Source organism: Lemur catta, chromosome 16 (assembly GCF_020740605.2).
Source record: "Lemur catta isolate mLemCat1 chromosome 16, mLemCat1.pri, whole genome shotgun sequence".
Taxonomy (NCBI): Eukaryota; Metazoa; Chordata; class Mammalia; order Primates; family Lemuridae; genus Lemur; species Lemur catta.
The window spans coordinates 15,940,917-15,963,991 of record NC_059143.1 but is presented as its reverse complement, the minus strand read 5'-3'; the positions used below and the strand labels follow the sequence as shown (position 1 = coordinate 15,963,991).

Here is a 23,075-nt window from a genome sequence, read left to right as displayed (position 1 = left end):
ATGTCCACATCAGGTAGTAAGCCAAAAATTACAATTAAGAAATGGAGTTTTGGGAAAGTTGGAGAATACAAAATCAACACATAAAAATCAGTTGTATTTCTATACACTAACAATGAACAATCCAAAAAGGAAATTATGAAAATAATTCTATTTACAGTAGCATCAAATGGACACTTAACAATAAGCTTCACCAAGGAGACAAAAGACTTGTACACTGAAAACTATAAAATATTGCTGAAAAAAATTATAGTAGACACTAATAAATGGAAAGATATTCCATGTTCATGGATTAGAAGACTTAATTTATTAAGAAGTCAACACTGTACAAAGCAATCTATGGATTTAATGTAATACCTATCAAAATCCCAATGACATTTTTTAGAGAAATAGAAAAATGTGCCTTACAATTCATATAGAATCTCAAGGGACCCAAAGAGCCAAAACAATCTTGAGAAAAAACAAAGTTGGAGGTCTCACACTTTCTGATTTCAAATTTTACTACAAAGCTACAATAATTAAAACAATGTGGTACTGCTACACAGACAGACAATGGAATAGAATGGAGGCCAGAAATAAATCCTCACATATAGTTGAATGATTTTCAACAAGGGCACAAAAACCATTCCATTTATAGTAGAAATGGAAAATCTTTTCAACAAATAGCACTGAAAACAATGGATATCCACATACAAAAGAATGTAGCTGGACCTTTACCTTACACCATATACAAAATTTAACTCAAAATGGATGAAGGACTTATATGTAAGAGGTAAAACTATAAAACTTTTAGAGTAAAACATAAGGAAAGAGCTTAGTCACACACTGGATTTGAGAATGATTTCTTGGGTATGACACCAAAAGCATAGGCAACAACAAAAAAATTGGACTACATCAATCTTTAAAACTTCTATGCATCAAATGAGACAATAAACACAGTGAAAAGGCAACCCACAGAATGGGAGAAAATATTTGCAAATCATATATCTGAAAAGGGGTTAATATCCAGAATACATAAAGAACCTCTACAAGTCAACAACTAAAAACCAAACCACCTGATTAACAAAATAGGCAAAGGACTTGAATAAACATTTATCTAAAGAAGATATACAAATGGCCAATGAGCACATGAAAAGATGCTCAACGTGGCTAATCATTAAGGAAATGCAAATCAAATCCACAATGAGATACCAACTCACACCCATTAGGATGGCTATCATCAGGGTATAACCAAAAGAATTGAAAGCATGGGCTTAAAAAAGTATTTGTTCATTATTTACATTATTCACAATAGACAAAACATGAAGGCAACCCAAATAATGTCAACAGATGAATGGATAAACAAAATGTGGTATATCATTCAGCCTTAAAAAGGAAGAAAATTCTGACACATGCCCAGCATGAATGAACCTTGAGGACATTATGATATATTAAATAAACCAGTCACAAAAGGACAAATACTATAGGGGGTTCCACTTACATGAGGTATCTAGAGTAGTCAAATTCGTACAGACAAAAAGTAGTATGGTGGTTGCCAGGGGCTGGGGAAAAGGGAAGAATGGGGAGTTGTTGCTTAATGGGTACAGTTACAGTTTTGCAAGATGACAAGAGTTCTGGAAATACATGGTGCTGATGGTTGCACAACAATGTGAATGTATTTAATGCCACTGAAGTGTACAATTAAAAATGGTTAAATGGTAAATTTTATGTTATGTGGATTTCACCACAATTTTTTAAAAAGCAACCCCCTCCTCACCACCAAAAAAGAGAAGGAAATGAAGAATTTTCTAAGATTTCTTGACCATTTTTCTCCTGTTTGTTATGTTGGTCATTCCGTTTCCTTCTAGAGATCAGCAGTTTAAAAAAACCATAAGGGGGATAATAAAAACTAAACAGTTATGTGAATCTTCTGTTAACAGTTTTTTGTAGTATCCCATTTTCCATAACCGGGATGGTTCATAGCAGGCATTGATAATACATTGAGATTGTTGCTTCAAAATGATAGTAACTATCGCTTACTATGTGCCAGGTACTCTTCCAAATACTTTACATATATTAAGTTATTTAATATCAGGTAGGCATTATTAGTATCTTTATTTTATAGATGAGGAATCTGAGGCACTATCAAGTTAGATAACTTGTACAAGGTTACCACCTCTATTCAAGTAGTGGAGATGGCTTTCAAACACTGACAGATCCAGAATTCCAGAACTTAACCACTACAGCACATGCCTCTTTCTCAACAGCTCTACTCACATCTACTCCCAATCAATGGAAGTAGGCACTCAAGATGAAAGTTTTATTTTATTTACTTATTTCTTTTGAGACAGAGCCTTTTTCTGTCGCCTAGGCTGGAGTGTACTGGTGCAATCATATCTCACTGCAGCCTTGAACTCCAGGGCTCAAGCGATCCTCCTGCTTCAGTTTACCGAGTAATTGGGACTACAGGCTCATGCTACCACAACCAGCTAATTTCTAAAAATCTTTTCTGTAGAGACAGGGTCTCACTATGTTGCCCAGGCTGGTTTCTAATGTCTGGCCTCAGGCGATCCTACTGCCTTGGCCTCCCAAAGTATTTGGATTACAGGTGTGAGCCACCATGCCTAGCCTACTCAAGATTAAAGCGTTAGACTTAATCCTAAAGACAAGGTAAAATGACAGTCTCTTCAGCATAGCACATACTGTTTTACTTAATCTACATCTATCTACATTTCTAGCATCATATCTTATCCACCTCCCCAATAAACTACCATCTCCCACTCCATTTACTCTTAGAATGATACCAAACTGTCTATAGTTCCTTGAATAAGATAAAGCTTTTAACTCCAAACTTTTGCATATACTATTTTCTCTACTCAGAAAATTTCCTCCTCTCCTCCCGCCATCTTCTTTGCCTAGCTAAAATTAGACTTATTCAGTTCTAAAGTCTGGTCTGACAGTAAACCATACACGACCCTTCTTCCTTTATGTTTCCAGATAACATGATACACTACATTAAAATTCTAGACTAGAGGCTCAGGAGGCCAAGGCAGGAGGACTGCTTGAGGCCAGGAGTTCAAGACTAGCTTGGGCAACATAGTGAGACTCCATCTTGACAAAAAAAAAAATTTTTTTTTTTTAAATTAGCCAGGAGAAGTTGCTCTCACCTGTAGTCCCAGTTACTTGGGAAGTTGAGGCAGGAGGATTGCTTGTGCCCAGGAGTTCAAGGCTGCAGTGAGCTATGATCGCATCACTGCACTCCAATCTGGGCGATAAAAGAATTCTAGACTAGAAATTCCCTTAAAACTAGCACTACTTATGATTCATTCTTATTCACAAGGTATGGCACATTGTAAGTGCACAAAAAATATGTCTTTTACAAGTGTCTCCAAGTATACTGGGGTTTGAAAGAATACTTTTGGTATTCATATTTCAGAACCCATTGATTAATGATGAGATTATCATCATGAAGTTCTTCCTGAAATTAAATTTACCATGGGAAAGTGCCAAAACAGACCCACATACTACACTTTGGATTCAGGTGGATTACATTTTAATGGCACTCCAATGTAACGGTAAAGCTATAAAGCACTGCAGTATTAAACCTATCAGTAATCAAGAAACAAATGGAATCTGAAGCATTTCCCACACATGGGAGAAGTGAATTATATTAAAGTTACAGAGTTAAAGTATATTAAAACTTAGTATCAAATCTTGAGCTTAGCTTTAAAAGTAAACTCCTTTGTATGGAGTACCTTTAAACACAAATAATATTCATATACTCATCCCAACCATAATTGCTTGATCCTCTGCACATTTATTACATTTCATATAAACCTTTTAGCTCTTATTTCATTGTACTGGACTTCTCTGCTTACATGACTCTATTAGACTGCAGGATCTTTGAAGGTAAACTGCCATTCACTTTTGTATCTCACTGCTTAGCAGCAAACAGATTTCTCCCAAAGTTGTTTGTTAAATGACTTAAATAGCATTCTTACATCTATAAATAATCCTGCAAATAATGTTACAAAAGAAAATTGTGTTTAGAGGCTAAGTAACTTGGCTGAGATCACAGAGCAAGTAGGATAATGAAATCAGAATTCAAATCTAGGTCTTCAGTCAACAAATTTTATACTTTTTCTACTACCTCATACGTAGTAGCACAAGTAACTACAGGTTGTACAAGAAGTAAGTCCTGTAGTAGTTATCTGTAGCTAAAAAGCAACAATTCAACCCTAAAAATGAATCACAAAAAAACTACAAAAGTAAATGTCCTTTAAAAACAAGATCTTTGAACTTAAAGGCCAATTCTTCCATTTATAAATATAAAAAACCGTCATACAAAGTTAGTTATTACTACAATAGTCTCAACAAAATACTGCTATAGGTATTTAAGATTTTTACCTTGTACTTCTTTATCATGACACTCTTTTAGTTTTGTCCAAAGTTCCTTAAAGTCATTAGATATATCTGCAGAACTAGGGCTTCCACAACTGCTTCCAGAGACGTTCATCTTGCTTAATAATACACTCCACACTTCTGTTTGATCAGTATTTTCTGACCTTTTCTGTTACATTATATAGGTATGAAGTTGTCTTTGTACAGTTGAAATATCTGAAATGACAGATTGCAACATAAATGAATCGTGCATTTATCTTTATGCAATTTGAAGTCAGGATGAAACACAAACTCAAGTTCTCCTTATTTACCTACAATTAATTGTTCTGTGAATTTGGAAAGAGATGGGAGACAGTGAGGAAAGATGATTTTGATGAGAAAAGCCCTGCTTTCAGTTGTTTGGGCTGTATATAAGGTAAATGTTCAGGCAAATTTTCTCTTATTCCTCCAAGAAAGGAGTAATTATCTAAATTATACAAAACTGAAAGGATTCAGAAATTGAAAGGTTCATAATTATTCATGGTCAGAACTGATTTACTATTATAAAAGAACTTATTGCTCTTTTAACTTTTGAATTGATGTGGAGTACAAAAACATACTTAACCAAAAAATGAAAAACATTCTGAAATATTCTTTAGATTAACAAGCCTCCAAATATACGTACACGTTATAAAAAAGACAGATGATTGATGTATTAACGCAGATGAGAACCTGTGTAACTTTCCAAAACAAAAGAAGTTAGTAACATATAGACACAGTAAAGATCTGTGAATACAGAAACAGCTTATATTTAGAGGTACAAGACAATTAAGAATAAAGCTACTTTATGCCTCTCTCACAATAAAGGTGAATGATTATGTTTATTACTTATATAACTCTTGAAGGAAGTAACAGGCTCTTAAGACGTTCAAATGGATTAATAAATATTTTAATGTCTTTTTAAAATGAAATCATTAAGTAGCTACCATTTAAAAAGTAAAATGATTAGCAAGTCTACTAAACCTCACGTATGGCTCCTTAGCCAATGCTATACCACTGCTAATGAGTGCCTACACTGATTTAAGTCTCTCTTGTTAACCATTTCTTGAGGTCTCTGATAAAGGAGCTAAAATAAACAATGATAATTCTAAAGGGAGCAAGAGTATGTGTGAAGCCTCTTGGTGAACTGTAAATCATTATGGAAATAAATATACACTTTTATTAAGCTTTTCAAAAATTGCAATTAGCCTTTTTAAAAAATAAATCAGCAAAAACTGAACATGTACTATACTTTAGATGTTAGGGAATTACTGTTAATTTTCTTAGGTATGATAATGATGTGGTCATGTTTTCAAAAAGGTTATCTGTTAAAGGGATATCTACTGAGGTATTAAAGGTAAAGTGACACATTCTCTGGGATTTGCTTGAAAATACTCCAGCTAAAACAAAAAATGGGCATTGGGTGGGAAGATGAAACAAGAAGGGCTGAACTTTGACAACTATTGAAGCTGGGTGATGGATAGGTATATGAGGGGCTAGTTTTTAAAAGCAGGATTGAGTGCACCGCATTAGTACAGCTTTGCTTCCAAAGAGGCTTGCATTCTACTGGTTTTTAACCCTAAATCAATGAGCCTATGTAACAGTCAATAAAACTCACCATTTATTGTTATAGCAAGGATTGTGCTGTTTTATATTCATTATTTTACTTAATCTTCAGAACAACCCTATATAAGACAGGTACTATCATTAATTTCATTTTACAGTTGGGCAAGCAGGTGTAACGAGACTAAATGATTCGCCCAAGGTCACACAGTTAGGACATGCCTACGTCAGGGCTGGGACTCAAGTCATGAGACCAGTTACTACAAAATATCTCTCTCTGAAAAATAAAAAAAAAGCTGGGGAAACTAATTATTTTTATTAAGTAGTTTAAAATAAACGTTTAATTAATGAATAATTTAAGATTGCACAATATATCAATTGAAAACCAATAGCGTAAAATAAACATCCTTTAAGAAAAGTAACTCACCAGAGGTAGTTTTAAAAGTCAAGTGCTTTTTTTAAACCACATTAAAAACTCTTTATCAGTATTGAACTTGCAAATTCTGGCTCACAAAATCCTTTCCCCCTATCCTGCACGCCCAGCACTCTCCGTTGGTATCTCTCCTTGCCATTAAACCGCTATTCGCTGCGTCTTAATCTCTCAGAAACGTACATCTTGCCTCTCAGGGTGCATTCTGGGCTCAAAGGCCTGTAATAACTTAAAACATTTTGGTGCATCCCTTAGCAGTACAAGTCACCACAATGAAGGTGTTTAATAAAATATTTACTGTCCCACCACACGTATTCTCACACAGGTATGGCAAGAAGCACGCCTTGAGTCACACAGGGGACCTAAACAAACTTCAAAGGGCCTCTAGGTAGTCTTCTTACACGAGCAAAGCAGAGGTGCAAGGCCTCTCATCCCAGGGCGCTTCTCCATCAGCCTCTCCAGGCTGCCACGCCGCTTTCGCGTGCGGGTCTGGGGAAAAAGCTCCAAAGTTTAACAGCATCGCTGGCGCGGGAAGCGCGCGTGCGGCGCTCGGCGCATGCGCGGGGCGGGCTCGGCGCTGGGAGGCGCTTCCTCAACGCGCGCGGGAGACCAAAGTACAGCTCGCATCGCGAGCTCGTCCTCCGGCCGGTCCACCTCCACCGACTTTAGCCTGAGCCCAGCCTACTTCCTCACACACAGTCCCAGAGCCGTGCGGCCACCCCCACCCCAGGCGCCAAAGCCCTCGGCTTAGCGCGCAGCTCCAGACCGGAAGTAGCCGCCGCGACCCACCGCTCCGGGTAGGGGAAGGAGATTCCTCTTACTCACAGATTCCAAGATTGCCTCGAGATTCGCGAAAGGTCCAGAAGGGAAGCGGGAACCCTCTGGAGGTGTGGAGGGACGGCTGCTCGCTTTCCTCCTCTTTTGCCCTTTTCCCTCACTGGAGTGCCAAACCGCGGCGGGAAAGCCGCCCCCTCTGGGCAGCCGGCCCTATAAGGCCGGGGGCTGCCGGCCGGGCTCGGAGGCGGCCGGACCCGCCCAGCCGGAGCCCGCGCGACGTCACGCGGGAGTTCCCGTTGCGTCACGCCCCTTCCTCCCGCCGCGTAGCCCGGCGGCGCCCCTCACGCCCCTGCCGAGGGGCTGGTCCGCGGTGCCGCCCTAGGGAGCCGGCTGACCGTGGAGTGGAGCGCCGCCTCTACGCTGTCAGGAGTGGGCCCAGGAGCCTGGCCACCGCCCCGGCGTTTCTGAGATGCGCTGGGGAAAACTCAAGCTGCTTTGTCTGACGAGCATGAAGTCCATGGTGTTACGTAAAAGTTATCTTAACAGTGTGTCTACCTTAAGCATTTTGCAAAGAAAGCATGTGTATGTGACCTGTACCAATGGGGGGGGGTGTTTAAAATTAGCTGATTTGGGAATGGATACGGATCAATTTAACGTAGTTTTCATCCTTGTAGCTGTTACCTAGTGATGTGACCTGACAGGACTGGATGCCGTATATCAAAATGATGTTTATTGGGTTGAGGTTAGATGGAAAGTTTCTGGCAAACCTGAAATGAGAAGGAATCTGAAGCAATCAGCATTATTTGTTGAGACAACATGCTGTTAGGTAATGTTTTTTTTTTTTTAAAAAAAGTAAAATTTTTCTGTAGCTGTTCGTTTGATATTCAAACTGAGAGTATGTGTTCCTATTTTTCTTGATTTCTAGGAGAATCGTTTTTGGAGCACTAGAAATTCCGCAAATGAACAAAATGGAATAAACTAGAATCACACTGTCTTTTAAACCATTCCTATAGTTTTGTGTAATCATTCTAAGACCTGGCCTGGACAAGGGGTAATGCTATAAACGTAAAAGTTTAGTACTTAGAAAATATAAATACAAAGTGTAAAGATAATTTTTCCACCCGTCCCAGATCTTAAAGGATGAATAAATACCATAACTTGCTCCTTGGAATTGTACATGACAAGATGTTTATCTACTATTCTAACATTGCCATAGGAGAGTTGGTATAATGAAGAGAGCTGCCGAAACTTCATTACTCTGTTGTAGCAACTCTCTTTCACTTCCCAATTTTACAAGACTTAATTCGTAACATTTTTAAAAGAGAATGGATGAGAAATTGACCATGCCGTTTCCTATACAACATAGGACGCATTGGCAGAGTGAAGCATGTATAAACGTTTATCATGGAAATGGAGAGTTTTGTTATAAATGGAGAGAACCTATAATCACTTTGTAATTTAACAGCATGCTGAAACAACAGTGTACTTATTGTGCTCCAGAGAACAGCTACCCAAACAGAATAACCTAACCTGTTCCTATGGCTTCTGCCAATGACTCACTAATCCATTTATGCAAGTCCAATCCAAAGAATCATCCTTGACACTTTCTTCTTCCTTAACTCTCATATCCAATCCATCACCAAGTCCTGTCAGTTTTACTTACAGAACATCTAAATTCATCGCCTTCTCTCCATCACTGCCTTCATAGTCCAAGACACCGTTATCTTACCCAGTCTACTGCTAGTCTCCTTTCCATACATATCCACCTAACCAACCACCCCACCTAAACCTTTGTCTTCACTGGTGTTCAAAAAAATTGTGAGCATCTATTCCCAATTCATGTGCATATTTAATTTTAAATTATATACATGTATTGCTAAAAAATGGTACGTGGTCTAATGAGTAAGTTATAGGCTCTGGAGTTAGACCTTCTGGGTTTGAATCCTGCTCTAATACTTCCTGACTGAGTGACCTTGGACTGGTTGCTTTAACCTCTCTTTCTCATTTTTCCTACTTGTAAAATGAGGATAATAATAATACCAACCTCACAGGGTATGAAAATTAAATGAATTAATGCACACTGCTTAGTACAGTATTCAGATACATAATATAGGCTCAATAAAATCTAGCTGTTATTCGTACTTCTGAGCTAATAGACTATAAAACATTTTTAAAAACATTAAAGGATGAGAAAAAATAGAATAAAAATTGAGTATCTTCTCCTCTCCCCACCTTAAATTGTGTCCCCTTTGAAACCACTTTTCTACCCTGCAGCTACTGTGACCTTGAAAAGTAAATGTCACTCTGGTGCTTAAACCCCTTCAGTGGCTTCCTGTTACTCTATGAAGTGACCCTTTGAACTGCCTCTACTATCTCTAGCCTTATTTCCAAACATTTTCTGTCCTCTGGGCTCACAGGCCTTTTAGTGTCTCCTAGGTCATTTCGTGCTGTTGCCTCTGCCTGGAATCCTCCACCAAATCTACCCCGTACTCTTTGCCTGGGTATATACTAATCATCTAACTTGTTTCAATAGTTTCTTCTATTAGATCCTCTTATAATACCATGTACCTCCCCAGCTTACAGTTTTTGCCATTTTAGTTATTTAATTAATCCTGTCTCCCCACTAGACTTAAGTTTTGTGAGGTTAAAAACTATGTCTGATTTTCTCTCCAGGAACTAAAACAGAGCCTGCCACAGAGTCAGTATTTTGTGGATAAATGAATGAATTGGGCATCCCTTGATGAATTCGTGTTTTTATGTAAGTGAAAACTTTTGGATACTTTCAAAGCTCTTAGGTTTTTAAATGAGATTTTATAATGGTCACTTTAACTATGGAAATGGTAGGCATACTGACAGATATTTGCCCCTATTAAGGGCTCCAAGACCCACATGGAATAATTTTGAAGTTCCAAAGGTCTACTGAGAAAATAATGTTTAACAAAGAAGCAGTTATTTTAACTCTTCTAATACTGAGTTTCTTATATTTTATGGCTTAGAAGAGTATTTCCCGAACTTTTTCAGTATCGGCATACTTAGAAAACGAATACTTACATTATGCATTGTGATGAAAAGGTGAGGCTGCTTCTATCTAGAGGGAACAGAATTTGGGACTCCAGCCACCCCAAACCCAGTGCTGCCACCTTCAGGCCTGGGATTTAATGTGCTAACACACCTATAAAACCACTAGGAGGTCCCTGGTTAGGATGCTTGATTTAAAAATTGTGTGATTAAAATGGTAAATTTTATGTTATGTATATTTAGCACACACAAAAATTGTGTGATAGCAGTATACAAACTCTAGGATTCTTAAAAGTAGAATTTTGGAACTCGTAGATTTTAAAATCATCTAACTCAAGCAAAAAACAGTGAAATTCTGCTGATTCTACAATCTGCTTAACTCATCCATCTGACTAGCTAAGTGTTGTGAAGGGAAAATCACCTATCAGGTTAGATAAATCACCTGGTTTCAAACCTCATGCAGGGCATCCATTAATCCTTAGAATAGCTTTTGTTCAGCTCCTTCTATTCCCTTTGTTATCTTCCAAACCTTCACTATTCTTAATCCTCAGGCCTCTATAAGGTATTTTCACTCTCAGCAGACAACCTAGCCTCCTGATTAGACAAGACAGTTGAGATTAACAAGTGTGATCTTCGGAAACTTCCCTTTTTCTTTCTCAACCCTGTGAATTAGGCAATACCATCTTGCAGTTAAAAATACTGCCTAAATCCAATTGCTTTTCACCACCTTCTTTGCATCCACCCTGGTCCAAGCCACCCTCAACCTCTTCTACAGGAATAGCCTCCTTTTTTTTTTTTTTTTTTTTAGTTTTTAAATCAATTTCTTTCTATTTTCAGTCTTTCCCCCCTTACAGTATATTCTCCAACGGCAGTCAGAATGGCCCTTTAAAGTCTGTCAGAATATCACACTCTCCTGCTCAAAACATTCCAGAGTCTTCTCATCATCTTAGAATAAGACCCAAATATACTGTATCATATTCTTTATCAAGCATAAAGAGATACCTCCTAAAGTGGCCAAGTCAGTCATATAGTCTACTTATGTTACCTCCTAAATGTAATTTTGAATTAGCACTTTCCTTTCCATCCTTGTTCTTTTTGCTCTAGTTTAGGCCTTGATATTTCTTACCTAAACAACAGCCTCCCTGCCTCCAGTCTTGTTCACCTTATTGCCTAAAAGTTTAAAATTGGATCCCTTTAAAACTTCATAGAGGACGGGCGAGGTGGCTCACGCCTGTAATCCTAGCACTCTGGGAGTCTGAGGCGGGCGGATCATTTCAGCTCAGGAGTTCGAGACCAGCCTGAGCAAGAGTGAGACCCCGTCTCTACTAAAAAAATACAAAGAAATTAGCCAAACAACTAAAAATATATATATAGAAAAAATTAGCTGGGTGTGGTGGCACATGCCTGTAGTCCCAGCTACTTGGGAGGCTGAGGCAGAAGGATTGCTTGAGCCCAAGAGTTTGAGGTTGCTGTGAGCTAGGCTGATGCCACGGCACTCTAGCCCGGGCAACAGAGTAAGACTGTCTAAAAAAAAAAAAAAAATGTCATAGAAGCCCTTCTTAGCCTTGCACACTCTGTCACACACTTTTGCTCTTCCTCTCTATCAACAGGAAACTGCTTTTACTCCTTCCCTTTGCTGTTTCTTTGTCTTGGCTCATACAATGCTTTTATCTTAGAATTATCTCCATCCCCACCTTTTACACTTCACCTTTCTACTTATTCTTTAAGACTCAGTTCAGGTAGCACCTCTTCTAGTAGACTAACCTAACATCTCCTTTACCCTTCCTACCTGCCTCCTTCCACAAATGGTCCTCATTCTCCCAAACCTCTCAATACATATCTTTATCACTGTGCTTAACACCTTTACACTGTAATTACTTTCATGTTTTTATCTTTAGCTGGGTTGTGGGCTCCTTGCTGTCAGAGACTGTGCTTTCTTTATTCTCAATTTTCCTAGTTCTTACTAGAATCTTAGCACAGCACACTATCTCATAGAGCCACAAAAAAAATTTAAAAGTTCCTAGTAACCACATTTAAAGAAGTAAAAACAGGTGAAATTAATATATTTTATTTAACCCAATTTATCTAACATATTTCAACATATAATCAATATAAAAAGTAATAAGACTTTTAATATTCTTTTTCTTCATACTGAGTCTTTGAAGTCTGATTTGTATTTTACCTTTATAGCACATCTCAGTTTGGACTAGTCACATCATTTCAAGTGCTCAAGGCCACATGTGGCTAGTGGTTACTGTTTTGGACAGCACAGGGTCAGCCTATGTAATCATCTGATGAACAGATGAGATTATGTGATTTAAAGAATGAAGATGAAGCTGGGACTAGGACATGGGTGTCTGATTCTTAGCCTAATGCTATTTCTGCTATTTGTACTGGGCATTTCCCATATCTGTCCCACTCCTCACATCATCCCATCTCCCCACCCCGCAGCATTGAGTACATGTATATTCAGTCACAGAATTAAAAAGTAAGTGGTTAAATTTTTTATGTTTATTTACATAATACTTTCCAGCATCTCTAACATGAACTAGTGCTTTTCTTTCCATACCAATACTGGTAAATGAGTGAGCTGTTATACCTGCAATCAGAACTGTTTCAAGAACAGGGCAGAATGCTGTTTGAGACACAAGAGGGAGGAGCAGCTTTAAGACAAAAGAAAATTATGTCAACTGTCAGAATTTATGCCAACTTAAGTGAACATTTGATTTAATTTTTAAAAATTGTTTATAGTAGTTAGTACATGTTGTTTGTGAGTAGGAGTATACATCAATTAGTGATCTTGCTCCAAGTGCCAAAATGTTTTGTTTATGATTTGAGATGATAGTGCCAAGATTACAGTTAGGTTGAGCAGTTTTATAATTGTTTTAAAAGATGTATTTAACATTCATGGAGGGTGTCAGTATCACAGTATTTATTTTGACAGTATATTAGGTATTCATTTAAGTGCTTATGGTGGACATAAAAGATTATGCATTGCTTTCCAATTAGAAAGATCAGCCTCATGTAGTATGGCCAACTTCCAACTTAGATAAAGAAACTTTATTTATTTTGATGTTTACTGTAGCTACATTGGACTTAATACCGTCTTCATTTCCTTTTATAAGCTATTAAAGTAGTGTTTTGTTTTCTTTTAAACATCATTCACTGAGCATTCATTTCACATTCATTTCACATCAGTAATGGGCAAAAAGTTTTACTGGTATATAATTTGCCCACTTTAGGAGGTATCTTTTTATGCTTGATAAAGAATATGATACAGTATATTCATGGTTGCCTAGGTTTAAATTATAATGTGTTGATAAAAAATATTATTGGTATGTTATTTGTAATATGATTTATTATCAATGGAAAAGGGCATCTGTTTCTTCCATGTCATTTATTTATAGTGCAGTGGCTGTTCAGGCAGTATTTCATATCTATGCATGTGGGTTTATGAAGCCCTGGAATTTTGTTAGGTGGTTAGCCTGTAGACCTTGTCTCTAACACTGGTGCTTTCTTTAAAAAAATTTTATTGAGGTAAAATGTACATATATAATTTACCATCTCTACCATTTTTAGTTGTATAGATCAGTGGTAACAAATACACTTATATATTTTTTTCGTCCATCCTCTTCCCCTTCCACCTCCCTTCTAAGCTTCTGGTAACCGTCAATCTAGTCTCCATTTTCATGAAATCTACTTTTTTTTTAGTTCTCCTGTATGAGTGAGAACATGCAATATTTGTATTTCTGTGCTTGGCTTATTTCACTTAACACAATAGGCTCCAGTTTCATCCATTTTGCTGCAAATTCCATTCTTTTTATAGCTGAATAATATTCCATTGGAACACTGGCACTTTTAAGAACCTCAGAACTTAACTGCTAAAGAGATGATAAAAGAACTTAAGAGTGATCACTTAGACTGTAGAGTAGAAAAGTTTGTTTTATTTTGGGAATATTGAAAAACTAATTTTTATCCAGTAAATAAAATACTACGTTGTACTGTGCACGTATGTGTAATGCTACCATGACACAAGCTGTGAGAATAATATTTATTTACAGTAATGTAAATGGAAAATATTATGAAGAGCTAACTGTAGGAACAAGTCACTGCCATTTAGAGTCTATTAATTAAAGCATTCCTTGGGAGGTTCACAAGAGCAAACACGTTTAATATTCATTGATTTGTCACTTAAAAAAATAATGAATCATGTCTTAAATGGTAATTTTTTTCATCCATGAATTGATGAATTTATTCACTGCTGACAAACAGTTGTGATCTTTAATGTACTTAATGCCTCACAAATTACAGATGTATCTTTAAACACACTGTATGACTTTTTTTCAATCTTTTCCTGTTCTAATTATGCTTGAGAAAAATGGATTTGTTTAAAATACTGGTTTTTCATTCTCCTAATCCATATGTTAGTCTAAAGTTAAGGAAGTTTTGATAGTTACTTTTCCAAAGATAAATTCAAAAATGTTTTATGTTCAAAATTAAGTTCTTAGAGGAGACCCTGAGTTTTAGCCAATACTTTTTCAATTTTAGTTAAGTTATAATCAGAAGTATTAAAAATTTATAGTGAAATTATGTTTTAATTCTCTTCACACTCTTGGTGACAGTTTGTTTTTGTGGACTATTTAAGATGCTAAAGTTGAAATAGGTAAGCTTCCTCTTCTCAAATCTAGTAGACCTAGTAGTAAAGTGACTACGTGCCCTAGCTTCCCAGCCACCCTCCTGATTAATGCCTGTTGTTCTAGCTTAATTATTAATAGGGCTCCCTTTCACTCTCAGAAATGTCCTGGTTTGGGTGATAAATTATGTGGTCAGAAGCTTTAAGGAATTTGAAATGCAAGCTAATAAAAAAAGGAAGATTTAGATGTTCTTTTGTAGTCAGGAGTATTTCCTTCTCATTCCATGTACAGATCTAGCTATATTCTTTTTAAAGATTATAACATAGATAATACAAGCCACAAAAGAATTACCCTTTCTGTTTTATTAATAGTACCTCTGAAATTCCTATGAGTTAAGAAATGGTTTGTTTAATACTTACAGGAAATTCGAGAACAATTAACAATTATAAAATACAAAGTACTTTTCCTACATATCTTTTGAACCTAAAAATAACTGTCATAAAGGTAGAACATGTACGATTTTCATTTTTTCACAGATGTTGATAAATCAGGTGGTTTGACTAGCATTGTATGTACAAACTAGTAGATAAATAGACCCAAGACTTCAACTCCAGTTTTCTGGTACTCTTTTCAGTATACCATGCAGTTTTCAAATAACAGAATCTATATGAATCTTACTCTGTGCTTTTCTACTTTTTATTTATTTATTATTTTTTATTTTTTCCCTTCCATTCCCTTCCTTTTCTACTTTTTAATGTAGAAAATGTTTTTGAGAAAATAGCAAAATAAAGTTTCTGAATTTTGACCAAGAATTATTATTACATAAAGGCTAATTTGTAGTCCTAGTACATTTTTCTATTTACTTCAAGAAGCTTTACATTTTAAGAGGTAACTAAAAGAGCTTTTAAATTTGATAGCAATTTAATTAGTCTCATAAGTGAGGGGAGGAAAACAAACTATGTTCTCTCAGGGTTGGAGTGAAGCACCTATTATAACCATCCCAGTTCATTTTTATTTTAATTTTTTTGCATTAATAAAGTATTTCTTAGTATTTTTAGCACACGTGCTCTTTTACTTGCCTTACAATTGATGTGTACATTTGAGAGATGACTATAAATTGACTTTTAATGGAATTAGCAAAAATGTTTATACTGGCTTTCCCAGCCCTGAGTCGTGGATTCTTTCATGTGCTAAGTTTAAAATTAAATAGACTGAAGGGCCTTGAATTATGTTGTAAACTACGAAGGGACCAGAGCAGGAAGTACACCAAAAATTATGATCATATTCTACAATCAGTGATGGCATATAGCCATATTCTCAGCTTTATGTTACTGTAGAAAGAGTCCTGAGCTGGGAGATAGGACCAGGGTTTCAACCTTGGCCCTATCTCTGATTATCTATATGTTTTCTGGACAAGTCTTATTTCCCTAACTGAAAGATGAGAATATTAAGACTTACTGTGCCCAAAGGGGTTGTTGTATGAATGAAATAATGTATTTGAAATTTCTTAAAGAATTTGGAGACATTTGAAGCAGCTTGCCTGTTGGGAGCAGTATGGCAGAAGGCTTTCCAGGCAGAACTCATGTACAAAGGTTCTGCTGTGGTAAGTCATTGTGAGTTCTGGAAACTGCAAACATATAGTAATGTGTTTGTATAGATTATTATTGGGAAAGATCAGCAGCCCCATCTAATTTGCTGAATGAATTCAAATGTTTAATTCTAATCCTATTGAAAAAATAATTTAAATTTCTCTGTACTTTGGTTGTTTATCAATGAAATGAAGATAATAATATATACCTTGGGGATTTTATAGGATTTGGGATTTTATGAGATTTAATGAGATGTACATATGTATCCAAACAATGTAAGAAATAGTTGTTAATAGTAGATAGATTTAATAGCTACAGCTAATCAGAGAGATCACTCTAATTGCTAAAGTTGTATAATTGTAGTGAAATTGTTTAATTACTATGCAAATTGTGAGAGATGTATAATTTAGAAGGAATTAAATTATAATTTAAGTGCTTTTACATATATTCTCTTTTTTTAGCTTGCCTCTCACCATGAATTTACATATATTATCTTATTTAATTTACATAATTGAGTTTAGGTAAGTCAGGTAGTATTATTATATGATTGTTATTACATTTATTATATTCCAAGGGATTTAGAAAATCATCTAGCTCAACAGCAAAACTGTATAGAAAAGAGGAACTAATTTATTCATTTATTTCAGGAATTAATGGATGTTAGAAATAATTTATTTAACAGTGATTTATGATCTATTCAGCTTTAAGTCAAAGAAAGGAAGTGTTGGTATCAAGCTGATTGTGATCTAAGCTCATTTAGTGAAGACCTGAGTATCTTTGATTCCTGCCTTTGAAAATAGTATCTGTTACTATTGGGCTTTGTTCAGCAGTGTGTGTCCCCACTTTTTGTTGTTTGCCGTTCTCTTCAGTTCAGTTTTCCTATTTCATCCTAATTCAATTCATTAGCTACTTTACCTTCTAAGGAGAGAGAATTATTTGTTTGAAAACTCATATTTAATTATTTTATTTTAACAAAATTCAAGTTAAAAGAAAAGATGATATGCTTTTAGTCAGATTTCTTTTTATTTGCTCCATTTGTCCTTCCCTTTTTCTAAACTAAGTTTATACATTATACAAACAAATATAGTATTTACCTGATGAAAGCACATGACTAAGTTTTTCTGTTTTTAATCTGCATGATTAGAGCCTTCATATAATGTATTCCAAGCTCCAAGATCCCTTTATAGGTTATAATGAATTGCTTCTTGTAACCAGACCCCCTTGGACACAGTCCAAGATAAACTTGTACTATTCAAAATTCTGTGTTTCACTATAATAAGAAGTGTTACTTGAGGATCCAATCTAGTCAGCCTGTTTTTAGTATAATTTTACCAATGTAAAAACTTAATCAAGTCTTAGGATTAATGCTGGACATAAAAGTATTTGCAGAGTACATACTAATGTTCATTTTGCTGCTGTTTGGCCCTTTAAAAATTGGCAACCAAATTGAGGAAATAAATTGTAATTTATTAGAAAATACCTTTCTCACAGAAGATCAAGTTTCAGTGCATCTCAGGTTTTGTGGGAATGGATCAAATACATCAGACAAAAGTAGGCTAAAGTTCCTTACTCTCCCTTTGAAACTGGTGTACTCATTTCTCAGAAAATCCATTTTAGTTATATTGTATATTTGAATTATATTGGTAAAACTGAAGAAAAGGCAGTTTAACCATATTTGTTCTATAATATGGTGTATTGGACATCTCTTGGACCTTGCTTGCTCTAGCTATTTTGGTGGCAACCAGATTCATGCAGGTGAAACTTGACAGCCCCTCACCTGACTTTTTACCCTATGGGCTTCTCTGAAACCAGTGGAAAAAAAGTGTACAATTTGAAAGTGTAAGAAATTAGCAATCCATGAGGCAACCCCTAACTGGTGGAAATCAGAAGTGGTGGATAAATGCTCCTCTTTTGTGTCCTTTGGCAGGCTATTGTGAGGAAGTTTCATGGCTCCTAAGAACACACTAGGCTTGAGCCCTGTTTGCTCGAAGTTGGGGGTGAACTCAAGAATGCTCTCTTGTATTGGCTTTCCCTCCTTCCCTGTGTCCTTCTCCTAATTCCCTACTCCTGTTTCTGTGATGCCTTCCCAAATAAAGAACTTGCACATTTACCGGAGGACTCAAGCTTTACTTTCCCTAGAGAACCTAGACTAAAAGGGAAAACATGAAATTTCCATGATACTATTTTTAAATTATTAATGGAGAATTTAACTTCTGAAAGTTGGCATGCATGAATAGGACAGTCAGATTAATTGTATCAGTCATTTATAACAATGTTAATGCTGATCCAAGATTGATTGGACATGTGCATTTGAGGTTATTTTTCTCATAGTGTTAATGGGGTGCGTTTCAAGGGACTCATATGCTTGCTCATTCTCTCTTACAGGCAGGAGAATCTTTTCTTGCTGCTTTCCTAGGATCTACCAACCAGAGATCCTAATGTGATATGTCTGGAATGGAGTTTAGCAATCAGAGGTTTTTTTTTTTGTTTGTTTGTTTGTTTTGAGACAAGGTCTTGCTCTATCACCCAAGCTGGATGGCAGTGGCATGATCATAGCTCATAGCTTGTTGTAACCTCCAACTCCTGGGCTCAAGCAATCCTCCTACCTCAGCCTTCCAAGTATCTGGGACTACAGGCATGCAGTACCATGCCTGGTTAATTTTTTAATTTTTTGTAGAGACAGGATCTCACTATGTTGCCCAGGCTGGTCTTGAACTCCTGGCCTCAAGCAGTCCTCCTGCCTCAGCCTCCCAAAATGCTGGGATTACAGGCTTGAGCCACCATGTCTGGCCGCAGTCAGTATTTTTTAATAAGCATCTTCCAGGTGAGTAAGATGGCCCATGGACTATACTTTGAGAAACGTTGCTAGGTTATTACAGTAGTAATACTGCTGAGTATAATCTGTGACTATGGGAAGCTAACTGGCTCTACAGGGACTGAATTAGTATCATGGCACCATTAATCAAAGGTTCTAATAAACTGAGCTAACAACCCACTCACTGGTAAGCCAGATTAAAAAGATTTTTATTTTTATTTGAGAGTCACTGCTCTTCCTTTGTGTAAATTTGATCTGATATTAACTTTAGTATTCACTAAATACTAAATACTTGTTTCTAATTTTAGTATTAACATGTGGCTTATTAGGGTTGCAAGGAACTGCTTAGAGTTTAATTTATGCTAGATATTTGGTATTCCTGGTGGAAATATAGCAACATGTCATTCATCTGAAAGAAGTATACACTCACGTCTTAACAAGTAAAACTGTAAGAAAAGAGACTGTGGTATTGATGCGATGGAATGGCCTGTAGTCAGGTTGCAGTGGTAGGGTTAGTTCTGTATTATAGATAAACAGTATACTTGTTCCTGAGCAACATATATTTGCTTTTAATTGTATCAAACAGTTGCTTGGAAAATGACTAGAGCAGAATTCAACAAGTCTCTAAAATGATATGTAGGTGACGGTATTTATCATTTAGCACTTAATATTATTCCATTATTGGTAGAATATTAATATTTTCAGAAAAGTGAATGATTCTACTATCTCAGGCTGTATTTCATCTAGTTCCAGTTAGGAGACCCCTGCCCTCCAAATTTAGACCTGTGTAGGTTAAGTGTAAATTTTTTTATGGAAGACTTCATCACAGAGCAATTCTCTAATATTGCTTCATGTCCATAACTACTGTTTTGCGAGCTGCATAAAGTAATAATTGATCTTGTATTTCTTAATGTTTCAAGATTCATTCAGAAATTCATTAGTTTTAAAATGTCTAGATTAGGAATGAGAAAAACTTCCTTCTAACATGAAAACATTTTAAACTGACCCAACTTTAATTAGGCAAGCTCTTAGAATGTTTGTCACCGTATTCTGAGCTCCTTCCTATCCAATGACATACATTTCATAAATAGCTCCTGTGTGATCTTTGCTCATTGGCTCCATCACCTAATCAATTAATCAGGCTGAGGCTAATTTAATATTATCTTTAGAAAATGTTAAATCCTATTCTGTCTTCTTATACCCAATACATGTTGAACTCAATCTCCTTATCATTATTTACTATCAAGAGAGTATAATATAATTTAGTATTAACCTATAATAAATTCAAATTTAATTCAAATGAATTTAATTCAGAATGGAATCTTTTGGAGGAAAGAAAACATTCTAGAGTACTGAAGAAATCATTCAATTGGTAGTAGAAAGAACACAGTCCTAAGAGCATATAGAAATCCTTGGCCAACTAATTTGATGTTGTATGAGATAACAAATATAAGTAGCCTTTGAAAAACTCAAGATAGGTAAGGTACAGTCATGCCCTGCATTAACACGATGTTTCAGTTAGTGATGGACCACATATACTACAGTGGTCCCATAAGATTATAATATAGTATTTTTACTGTACCTTTTCTATGTCTAGATATGTATAGATACACAAATACTTACCATTGTATTACAATTGCCTGTTGTATACAGTACAGTAACATGCTGTACAGGTTTGTAGCTGAAGAGCAATATATCATATATACCATATATATATATATATATATATACCATATAGCCTAAGTGTATGGTAGGCTCTGTCATCTAGGCTTATGTAGATACACTCTATATGATTATACCCAACGAAATCACCTAGTGATGTATTTCTCAGAATGCATTGCCATAATTAAATGACACATGACTTTAGTATAATTTGAATTATCCATGTTATACCTTCTTTCATTAATATAGATGGTTGAAATTTGAATTTTTTAAAAGTATTTAAACCTTTAATCATCTTGGTATCCTGCTCTTAAAATACTTGTAACGGCTTTTTTGAAGTGAATCTTTAATTCAGTTGGATTATATGGACTTTTAATTTTTAAAATTTAAGAAGGTTAAAATGTTTTCCAATATTAAATGTTAATGCCTTCCAAGGTTTCTGATTTAATTTTTATCTCTCTGACAAACATAAAATGCATATTTTAAGTTGAACTTTGACTTCTCTTACTGAAGCTATTTGTTGAAATGTCTTACATAGTCTGTTAAAGGAGTGAGAAGGGTACTGACCTTTGCTGAGCACCTACTATGTTCTAGGAACTGTGTTAAATGTTTTATGCATGGTATATCATTTAATACTTCCAACAACTCGTAAAGAATGGTATTAGTTTCCTTAACTTACAGCTGGAGAAAAGAGAACTCAGTTAAATAATTCCCAGCGGTATACTATTTTGTAGCAGAGTCAGTATTCATCCTTTGTCAATTTGGCTCAAAAGTCCACATGCTTTTCAATATACTCCTCTTTCTCTTGTAAGTTAAGAAACAAATGAAAGTGATTATTTTTCAGAGTCCACTGGGACTGAACCAAAATTACCAAATTTAGAAGGATTCCTCAGAAAGGATTTTACCTGTGAAAAGATTAGGAGAATTAATATTTAGTGCTAAGAATCAGAATGGAAAATTTTGAGCTTTTGGTTTTGAAACTTTCTGTAGTCTCATTTCATAGGAATTCCTCAAGTTAAAAACATTTAAAACAGTTTTTGAGCCCTTGCGTGCAAAGCTCTGTATTAGGAGCTCAATCCTTGAATAACAGGTTCTATCACCTCTAAGGTGGGTTTTGAATAGTGTAGTTCTGGTCTTCATAACCTTATTGGAATTTTCCTGTCAGTTCTATTCAAATTTTAGGAGTACTATACTAACTTCTTAGGCAAATCCTAAATTATAACCATATAAGAATAACTAAAAAAATATAAAAACACATATATATTAAGAAAATAAACAATTGAGACTGTTTAGAGCAATATTAAGTCACAAAATGACAGCAGGATCCAAAATCTGGGCAAATATGAAGGAATGTGAGTCCCTCATTAGTTTGAGACAAAATTATATGATGGCATTAAGTGATTAGGGTTTGAAGTGGTTCATTACCAATGGCAACCCCATAAATTCAGTCACTGTGCCAAATGTTTGAGAGCAATAATGATACAGATTAAAATATAAAAGCAAATAATTTCTTAGTTCACCAGAGATGCATTAACATAACTACACAACACAATTTTACCTTTTTACAAACACTTTAGAAAACATAGGTTAGATTTCATGTAGTATTCAGAAAAGCGGTAGTACTATACAGTAGTGATTTACCTATATTTTTATTTTTGGGCTTTTCATTCTAGAACTCAAAAATGAAGAGTTGGATTCATTAATTATCCTTTAAGAGTCCTTCCTGATCAAAAATGTCAAAATTCTAAGTACTTTTAGTAGGAAACACCTGAAGATATTCAGGAAGGAAAGAGGTTGCAGTAGTTAAGATAAGTTAGCATTGTTGCCAAAAAAAGTTGTGTGATGTGTGGATAGGAATAAAGACAAAGGAATGCATCCTTGTTAAAGAGTAAAAGATTTTACATGAATAGTAGAACACCTGACTGAGCACTGAAATGATGTTGGTCTGTATAAAATATATACACACTAACAGGCTCTTAATTTGGTTGGTAAATACATATATCCTTAATTTTAATCAAAATATCACAATGTATCAACATTTTAACAAATCTATTTATGGAAAATACATAAGAGTCACATTTAATAGGACTTACGTATATTTGAAAATGAAAATCCCATTAAATGAAAACCGTAGAATCCTCTTCCAAAATGTAGAGTTAAGCTTGAAATTTTACCCATGGATTTATATGAAA

General features: G+C 35.6%; 1 protein-coding gene and 1 long non-coding RNA gene across 6 annotated transcripts in view; one reads left to right on the top strand and one right to left on the bottom strand.

The window, feature by feature from the left end:
• The window catches only part of RBBP8 (RB binding protein 8, endonuclease), a 105,433-nt gene that overhangs the window by 80,588 nt on the left and 1,770 nt on the right, over positions 1–23,075 (bottom strand). Inside the window, exons 1-2 of one of the 3 annotated variants that reach the window (XM_045527210.1) lie at positions 7,214–7,458; positions 4,384–4,593 (exon numbers count right to left, since the gene is read on the bottom strand). In XM_045527210.1, coding sequence (XP_045383166.1) covers positions 4,384–4,492 — 109 coding nt within the window. In that variant the 5' untranslated portion in view covers positions 4,493–4,593; positions 7,214–7,458. Of the gene's footprint in view, positions 1–4,383; positions 4,594–6,789; positions 6,862–7,213; positions 7,459–23,075 lie in introns of those variants that run through there. The other 2 variants (XM_045527211.1, XM_045527212.1) reach the window with 2 other exon arrangements.
• On the top strand, positions 6,960–8,169 carry LOC123621487. 3 transcript variants are annotated; one of them, XR_006729159.1, is made up of 3 exons: positions 6,960–7,185; positions 7,840–7,991; positions 8,091–8,169. It is a non-coding gene; the product is annotated as an uncharacterized LOC123621487 (long non-coding RNA). The 3 variants fall into 3 exon arrangements; XR_006729161.1 differs by having other exon boundaries at positions 6,960–7,275; XR_006729160.1 differs by having other exon boundaries at positions 6,960–7,747.